General features: G+C 39.5%; 1 protein-coding gene and 1 non-coding gene across 3 annotated transcripts in view; both read right to left on the bottom strand.

Annotated features, from left to right (window-relative positions):
- The window catches only part of ARHGAP42 (Rho GTPase activating protein 42), a 165,600-nt gene that overhangs the window by 15,055 nt on the left and 140,804 nt on the right, over window positions 1-9,741 (bottom strand). For both annotated transcript variants that reach the window (XM_021381312.1, XM_021381309.1), the window contains exons 17-19: window positions 9,635-9,740; window positions 6,362-6,521; window positions 3,856-4,000 (exon numbers count right to left, since the gene is read on the bottom strand). In XM_021381312.1, coding sequence (XP_021236987.1) covers window positions 3,856-4,000; window positions 6,362-6,521; window positions 9,635-9,740 — 411 coding nt within the window. The remainder of the gene's footprint in view (window positions 1-3,855; window positions 4,001-6,361; window positions 6,522-9,634; window position 9,741) is intronic.
- TRNAP-AGG lies at window positions 1,885-1,956 on the bottom strand. Its single transcript has one exon. It is a non-coding gene; the product is annotated as a tRNA-Pro (tRNA).

Genomic DNA, 9,741 nt, shown 5'->3' on the forward strand with positions numbered 1-9,741 from the left:
CCTATATTTAACCAGGAAAAGCTGCACTTTGTGGACATTTCTCTAGAGCAGATGAACACAATGTGTTGCAGGTGAAAGTATTTCACATAAATCTTACATTTTCAAGAAAAACTGCCTGCAATATAAATACTGCAAGGAAATTAAACACTTCCAATTCTGCAATATCTTTTTTAACAAATACCTTACTGGATTTTGACCACAAGGCAAGTGTTGCAGTGCATGTCCCATTTCTGTTCTGAAATGTATGACCCTACTGACAGTTTTACGTTGATTACCAAGTTGCTGAGGATTTTTGCAGTCTCAGTAAGAGTCTGCAAAAGTCTATCTACAGTTGTCCCGTTTTCTGAATCATGGTGTCTTTCATGAAATATCTATCCTGCAGAAGGACAACTCATTCCTTTATTTACAATTTTAACATTGAACATTTGATGCATTTCTTTAGTTAGACTGATATTAGCGAAATTAACCTGTCTACACAGAAATGTTTATGCTGATATAATTACTTTCAATGGTATCACAGTATCACAGAATGGTTTGGGTTGGAAGGGACCTTTAAGATCACCTAGTCCCAAACCCTCTGCTATAGGCAAGGACAGCTCCGTCTAGATGAATTTGCTCAAAGCCCCATCCAGCCTGGCCTTGAATGCTTCCAGGGAGGGGGCATCCACAACCTTGCTGGGCAACCTGTTCCAGGAGCTCACCACCCTCACAGTAAAGGACTTCTTCCTAATATCTGGTCTAAATCTACCCTCTTCCAGTGTAAAACCATTTCCCCTCATCTTGTGACTACCTTCCCTTATAAAAAGTCCCTCCTCAGCTTTCCTGTTGGCCCCTTCAGGTACTGGAAGGCTGCTATAAGGTCTCCCTGGAGCCTTCTCTTGTTCAGGCTGAAGAGCCCCAGTTCTCTCAGCCTGTCCTTGTAGGGGAGGTGCTCCAGCCCTCTGATCATCTTCGTGGCCCTCCTCTGGACCTGCTCCAACAGATCCATGTCCTACTTGTGTTGAGGGCCCCAGAGCTAGATGCAGTACTCCAGGGGGAGTCTCACAAGAGCAGAGTAGAGGGGCAGAGTCACCTCCCTCAACTTGCTGGTCACACTTCTCTTGATGCAGCCCAGGATATGGTTAGCCTTCTGGGCTGCAAGTGCACATTGCCGGCTCATGTTGAGTCTTTCATCAACCAACACCCCCAAATCCTTCTCCTCAGGGCTGCTCTCAAGCCATTCTCCACCCAGTCTGTATTTGTGATTGGGATTGCCCCAACCCAGGTGCAGGACCTTGCACTTGGCCTTGTTGAACTTCATGAGGTTGGCATGGCCCCACCTCTCAAGCCTGTCCAGGTCCCTGTGAATAGCATTGCTTCTCTCTAGCATGTCAATTGTACCGCTCAGCTTTGTGCCACCTGCAAACCTGCTGAGGGTGCTCTCCATCCCACTCCATGTTGCCTACAAAGATGTTAAATAACACTGGTCCCAGCACCAATCCCTGAGGAACACCACTTGTCACCAGCCTCCACTTGGACACCGAGCTGTTGACCACAACTCTCTGAGTGTGACCATCCAGCCAATTCCTTATGCAGTGAGTGGTCCATCCACCAAATCCATTTTTCTCCAACTTGGAGACCAGGATGTCATGTGGGACAGTGTCAACTGTCCAGGCAGATGACGTCACTTGCTTTTCCTTTCTCCACTGATGCTGTAACTCCATCATGAAAGGCTGCCAAGTTTGTCACGCACAACTTGCCCTTGGTGAAGTTGTGTTCGTTACCACCAATCACCTCGCCTTTATTTTCCGTGTGCCTCAGTAAGGCTGGGAGGATCTGCTCCATGATCGCCAGGCACAGAAAAATTCCACCCTTGCCTACTTTGTGCTCAGGGGAAGAAAAGTTGGGCTCGTCCGGGATTTGAACCCGGGACCTCTCGCACCCTAAGCGAGAATCATACCCCTAGACCAACGAGCCAAACCTGTCCTATAGAGGGTGGAAATATTCTCAAGAAATGTGCTGATGATATGTGAGAAGGAACACGTACCAGAACTGAGGAAGGACTGATCTACAGATTAGTGAGAGCAGAGATATCTTTTAGACTGGATTCATAAAAATGCAGTAGGTCTAGTGAGTCATATGTTAGATTTTAGTAATATCTTTTTTCCAATAGCTAGGGGACATAATTAAAAAAATTCACAAGGAGAGAATGTCTATTTTTCAACTACAGAGTATTTATAAGATACCAAGTGGATACAGGTGATTTTGCCTCCACATTTCAGTATTCTTGGAAACAGGTGACGATAGCCACACAGAATACTAAAAATAAGGTCTCATATACTGGTGCTTTGCCTACTGGATATGAAAACAGCAGTGCTGCTGGTACAGTAATCCGAAATTTTCTATCCACTTCTGGACAGAATTCAGGTTATTCCAGATTAGATTATGCACCATTTCACTCCTTACAGATCGGTAGTCTCTTGAAAATTGTAAGATTGGCTGGAACCTAAAACTGACAAGTGCATTCTCTAAAGTTTGGTACCTATATTTCATTTTCTCATGGCATACAGAGTTCCTCAACTTTCTGAAATACAGTTAAGTGTCTGTTCTTCATTTAAATGATGACATAAAAACATCTAGTGCTTCAAAAAGAGCTACTGCCAGAAAGCAGGGCTCTCTCTTGACTGTCTCTGGCACAGCTAGAAATACTTGGCAAGGAGCATACCTCTGCTCCTGACTCAGCCTTCCAGGCACAAGCGAGATCTTAACTGGAACTTGTGCAGCAAATGCTGAGCTGGAGCCAACAAGCAAATTCCATGTGGAGAGCTCCTGGGTCAGACCTAGCTTCGTTCCAGCTGTCGGCAGAAGCTATGAGTGAATTAAGAAGCCTGTGCTTGCATATGCCCAGCAAAATACTTTGACAGAACTGCCCTACAGAAATGCAGTTAGTTACACAGTGAAAAACAGCTGAAACTTGCTCAGTTTCTCCTCTAGAGAATGCAACTGAGAGTTCATCCATAACTTCTTAAACTAAGGATCCTATGCCATTCACATTGGCAATCGAAGCGTAGGGAGCTATTGCTCTCATTCAGTATTGCTGTGCATTAGTTTACTGTACCCGTTTCATGTAAGTCTCCTTGAGGAACTGGGGAACACAGAAGTTCTTTTGGAAATCTCCTGCAGTAGTTAACAACTTAGACATCGCTGCAGTTTCCATACTCCTTAATGGTAAAGCAGGTTGATGAAAACAGATGAAATGCACCTTTTTAACACACTACTTGAAAATCGCATTTACATGTAAACGAAAAAGTTTTCTAAGCAGCAGGTAATTGCAAACATAACTCCATGCTGTTAAACAGCAAATCATCTGCTGAGTACACTGTTACTCACAAAATAGGAGTTTGTTTCTATTCCAGTAAAACTAATAAAGTTTCAGTGGTTTTGGCACCCTAGACAGCAGTTTGCTTTGAACCAATGACCGCAGTTTCATGCATATGAAAACAGCCAAGTAATGTTTTTGATCTCCTGACCTTGACTGAGTTAAAGCTTCTCAACCTTAACAATGAGGGGAATGTCATACCGTGAACTTCACAGAGTTTCAAGGCAGGCTACATTCAGATTAGAATTTAAAGTCTACTCTAAAAGAATTTTGTATTTAATATAAGACGTGTCTAAAACCAAATATCCTTCTTCCTCTGAGAGAAGCAAGGAATGCAGTCATGCAGCAGTACAGCTGTGACTCACAGAGGTTAAGAAGCTGATTAAACACCACCTATAATGTTTATTGGAATACAGTACTTTACTGCACATTGTTGAGGAGTATCAAAAGGCCAAGGCATGAAAAGGAAGACAGCCAGTCAACAAGAACAAACTTACTGTCAGGATCTGCTAGACACGGTGTATATCTTCCTTTGGGCTTACGAGGACCTGTGGAGAGACAAATTGCTCTTGTCCTTCTCGAACTCGAACGGGACTGAGGTTGGGGAAGAGGAATATTGGGGTCTGGTGCAGTGTGAAATATCTGCATGATTTAAAACAAAAGGGAAGAAAAAAAAAAGAAATAAATAACAGAGGTACTCCTACGCTTCCATTAATAATACATTTGTTTTCCTCATCACTGCACCTAAATGTTGTAATAGTCTCACACATCATAAAAGAGCACATTCACAGAGTATCTTCTGCTTCAATTTTACTATCCAAGAATGGGTTAGTGAACAACAAGCTGTACTTAAAAATCATACCAATTCCATGAAAATTTTTCTTTAAATAGTTTTATCTTCTAGTCCCAGTTACAAACTGCTTAAGAACCTTAACTGTGAAACATACAGTAGGTGCTTACTACTAACACCTACCCAAGAATTATATATTTCCAAATATTATGAAAAGGTGGAATTTTGTTCTCTGTGTTCCTGTGAGAGATTTTGTATGTTACAGAGAGGTGTCATAGATGAAATCCCTTTTGGATTTCAGAAAACCAGTTCATTTTCCTAAACAAGTCAAGCCTGATGAGGATCATCTTCAGGTTTGGAGCATCTTCTGATTTTTATCTTTCATGTACCACTGTGACCAGTGATCAATTTTGTGCTGCACTGCTATAGAAAACCTTATTTTTTTCAGGTATGAGAAGAAAACTACATGCTATTTAAAAAGTGGAGGAAAAGTGGATGTATACTCAGACAGTAGAAAACACCTTAAATGAGGTCTTGAGATGCTGTTAAAATAAATTAAAACCATATTAGTAATTAGTAAGTAGCACATTGATGCAAAAACATGTCTGCAGACAGAGAAAGAGAGCAAGGATGATTTAGGTTGTGCAGCCATGTTCTATGTATTGAATAAACTGCCAGTTTCTGGAGGGGAAATTCAGTGCTGGAAACGTAATAAGTACGTTTTGGAGCTGCATGCATGGGGGCTACCAGTATCATACTAATTTTGAGGAGTTCCTGAGAAATATAACTGATGATATCAAGCAGTACTGTCAGTAATTACTGATCAATCATTGCAGAGGAACCTGATAATGACGAGGAACTGCCCCACATCTGAGTAAATGGAATAAAATCAAACTTATTTCACCTTGTTTTGTGAGTCATCAGAGAAGGTGATATACATCAACAAAATATCCCCCAAATACTAATTCTTTTGATGATTAAGTAAAGGAGGTCCTGACTGTTCTGCTGGGTTCTATAGTTAAAGGGCAAAAAACCACCACTAACAAAGACAACTGAGAAAACTTTTCAGTGAAGGTGATTCAAGTTGTGCCACGGGAGATTTAGGCTGGACATTAGGAAATACTACTTTTCTGAAAGAGTGGTCAGGAGCTGGAATGGGCTGCCCAGGGAGGTGGCTGAGTCACCGATCCTGGAGGTGTTCAAGAAATGTTTAGATGTTGTGTTGAGGGACATGGTTTAGTGGGGTTATTGGTGACAGGGGGATGGTTGGACTGGATGATCTTGTAGGTCTTTTCCAACCTTGGTGATTCTATGATACCTGCAATGAAAGTGACTGAAGTAACTTTTTATGATTTCATGGATTTTCTTCTCAAGTCCTGAAAAAGTTCTTATTTAGTGTTCCCATAAAGAATATGAGATTTTCCTTTCGTGTCTCTTTGGGGAAAACAAAATAAACCTGGCAGTCACAGATACATATTTGTTGAAAGCAAAAAAGTATCTTGCTTCCATGTTGCATGTTACAGAGTATTCAAGAACTATTAAATCACAAAGATTGTTGGTTTAAAAACCTGTAATTAGGAATAAAACTTTCTCTAAGAAACATTTATTATTTTTTACATGTTTGATCTGGTGTCTACACATCTGAAAAATGGTACAGCAAACAGAATTAGGGATTGTGTTGGGAATCCACATTAATGCTGCTTGCAGAAAGAGGAAGTGAAGCATGGTTGAGGTTTCATGCCATTAGGTGGGACCGGACCTCCACTGACCTCCTGCTGACATATTCTCAAAGGACAGTAATTGTCAGAAAGACACTGACCTGATGCACAAAGTACACACAGAGGAGAATCCATATGTTCACCCAGATTGAACCTCAATATACTGCTCACACGAGAGAAATGCAAGAGCAAAGAAGCAACGTATGACCTTCTCATTCTGGTTCTAGATATGAGAAGGATGCAGAAATCTTCAGAAAGCTAGTGAAGATTCAGAGCAACTTCTTCAAAGCATGGGAGGTTATACCTTGGATTTGTACCTTGCATAGCCTTGATAGGAATACTTATCCATAGCATGGGGAGAGAACAAAGTATTTTTCTCAGTCAATAACCTTCTACAAATGCTAAATTTCGCACTCTTAAGAACTTAATGATGACAATGAAAATGAGATCTTGGTTTCGCTTCATCAATAGAACATTCAGATAATCTTCTACTACCTTTTCATAATGTTCTATAAGAATTTCAACGACGATATTCTGAAACTTAATGTTCATCATAGCAGCCACAGTTTCTTCTTGGGCTCTCATCAGAGTTGGTCCAAAGATAACACCAAGGTTGGATACTGTCATAAGGTTTTGCTGACTGTGTAATGATACCCTTTAAATGAACACAAACAATATGCAGTTACATAATTGCACTAAACTACAATTCCAAGGGGTGAAGGCTCACGTGTACGCTTTCCCTTTTAAAACATTTTAAAAACATTCACATTTATGAGAGCTAAAATGCAGTGCAGAACAACTACTGTATCTCCATTAAGGCTCCACTCTTACACTACTTTAATGGATAATAAGCAAGTCCTCCTACAGTAAATATCTAAGTTTCTAACATAACTGATAGGGAAAAGTAACTATCTTCTTTGAAGGTCTCTACAAAGAGATCCAGCCCATCTAAAGTTTAGGAGCCATAGGACAGGCACCTCTTTGCCTCCAATAATTATACAAGAACTTAAATACTCTAACAAAAGAAAGTACTAGGTGAGAACAGAGTTCAATTATATATCTTAGCTTTCATGCCAAAGAAATAAATATAGTCACTGAAAACACTGAAATTGTAACAAGATCTCTTAATATTTCCAGAGTATAAGATTAGTGGGGTCAATGTCATTGTTTCTGTGGAATAGATAATAGTAGATGATCATAATTATACCTTATGGCTTTAAAAATGCACTAATCTTGTACTTCTGTATATTCTGCTATTGCCTACTGTACCATTTCTGTCATTTTCTTCTTAATGTCGAATTTAGACACTTAGTTTTTCTAGTAATTTTTCAGACAGTAAAATGAAAATTATCTATTAGTAATCCTCAGTGTCCCACTTCTCTTACAAATTAGATTTATTGAATACAAATTATATTACTATAAATTCTCACTGCCAGGGCTACTTGTCAATTAGCCCTATTGCCTGCACATGTCTGAGAAATGTCATACCATGATCTCCATCCCCCAGCAACTAGATTCTATTTAGTTGTGCACAGTGACAAAGAAGTCAAGGTAGGCAGAAAACTAAAGGCCGTAAGACCTAAATCAAGGAAACAATTTCAAGTATTTCAAGGATTTCAAACAAAAGAATGAAGAAAAATGATTTTTTTAATTATTTCTCCATCTAAAGAAAGTTATATACTTTGTGTATCATTTACTCCTTGAAAAAACTCCACACAGGGGTAGGAAGAAGAGGAGGAAAGAAGACAGCTAATCACAAGGCTAATTTTGAACTTCATCTCATTAGAGTAGCTGGCATAAACAACAGCTGGCAAATTATATGAGAAATTAGAAATGATGAATTGAATGTTGGAATGAGAAGAACGGAAAGTTTTCAGAATAAGTCTCAAAGATTTCAATTCATCAGAAATGAGAATTACATCAAAGTTGAGACAGGCAAGAACTAGAGAACAACTAAAGAAAGGAATACTGCAGACATGCTCTCTTTGGAAATGCATCTGAGGTAATTGTGAGAATAAGAGTCCAGGAATGAGGACAAAAAAGAAAGTTTGCCTAAAACTAATTGTGCCTATAAATAATTCAATTGCTTTATAAAATCATGGAATCATAGAATATCCTGAAGGAGTATTGGAAGGGACTCACAAGGATCACGAGTCCAACTTGTGGCTCCACATACGAACACACAAAAGATCAGACCATATATCTGAGAGTGTTGTCCAGATGCTCCTTGAATTCCAGCAACTTGGGGCCGTGCCCACTGCCCTGGGCAGTCTGTTCCATGCCCACTGCCCTCTGGTGCAGACTCTTTCCCTAACCCCCACCTGCCCCTCCCCGACACAGCTCCATGCCGTTCCCTCGGGCCCTGTCGCTGTCACGGGGAGGCGCTGCCCCTCTGCTCCCTGTGAGGAGCTGCAGCCGCCATGAGGCCTCCCCGCAGCCTGCTCTGCTCTGGGCTGAGCACACCAGGGACCTCAGCCGCTCCTCATATGTCTTCCCCTCTAGATTTCTCACCATCGTTGTAGCTCTCCTTTGGACACTTTCTAGTAATTCTATGTCCTTTTTGTACTGTGGTGCCAAAAAGTGCAGCTTTTACAAAATCATTAATTCATAATTACACATTCTACCCTCTTAGGCTCTCAGAAAGCAACAAATACTATACTTTTAGCTAATCCAGCTCTTCTGTTGGAAACTTTTACAAAATTTGCTTTCATCTGGTTCTCTGGGTTTCCCCAAATAGCTAAAAATAATTTACCATGGCTAAATAATTTCCACCAAATAAAGGTGCTGTGATCACAGCTCAGGCTGTGATCAAAAGAGTAAAATGGTGGGGACGTATCAAATGGAATAAAAACAACGTGGAGACCTTTATGACATCTTCTACATACGTCAGTTGTGGGCCCTATCTAAACAACCTCTGTTTCAGTATTCACATTCCATGATCATTGAGAAATATACTAAAAAATATACAGCATCTCAACTCATAAATAATAATGTTTTTTTTAAATATTCAGCAAAATCTAGTGAAAAATGTTTGATGAAAAAGGGATATATAATGATGTAATAAAGCCGTAATCATAGCTAATGATCGAGAGATGGAATAGAAGAAAAGCTTGTCTTTTTTTTTTTGTCTGAGGGCACGTTAAGAGTAATTCAATGGAGACAAAAGGTCATCACTTCAAAAAGATAAAAAATCTTTTCCATGTAACATTCAATTAAAACTCGGGGAACCTGAAAAATCTAGGGAGACTCAAATGTGGATTCGGACATTTATAGAGCTATCTAGAATACCAATAAAAACATTTTAAATCAGAATGTTCAAAACATATTAGACCTCAGAACTATTAGAGATAAAAATAGAGATCAAACATGAAGGATAAATTATACTATTCTAGTCTACATTTTTTAAACAGTTTTGGGACCTAAATAAAACTCTCTTATCAACAACCTTAGCACAGTCTCAAATGTTTCTCCAGTTTAATTAGTACCAATTCCTTTAATAAGTAGGAACGGTGAATGAAAACATATCAGTATATTTTATATGCTAACATTATCAGTCATCTTGGGGACTCTTCACCGTGTTTTTTTATTTTGTTTCTATGATGAGTATTCTTAGCAACATCGAAAATTGCATTTCAGAAATCAAATACGATTTCAAGTGGCACTGTCTTCACGCAATTCCTTTAATGGATTAGGCAACACTGATAAATTAAAATGTGCAAATGATCACATCTTGTAGTAATATAAAACAGAAAAATCAAAAAGAATTACTTGACCAAGTGCTTGATAAGGATGTCCAGCATCTCTCTGTTCTTCTCTGGTAATTTATGTACAAGTGCATGCACTGCTTCAACTCTGTAATTCTGATCATCTGATTC

This window comes from Numida meleagris, chromosome 1 (genome assembly GCF_002078875.1).
Source record: "Numida meleagris isolate 19003 breed g44 Domestic line chromosome 1, NumMel1.0, whole genome shotgun sequence".
NCBI lineage: Eukaryota > Metazoa > Chordata > Aves > Galliformes > Numididae > Numida > Numida meleagris.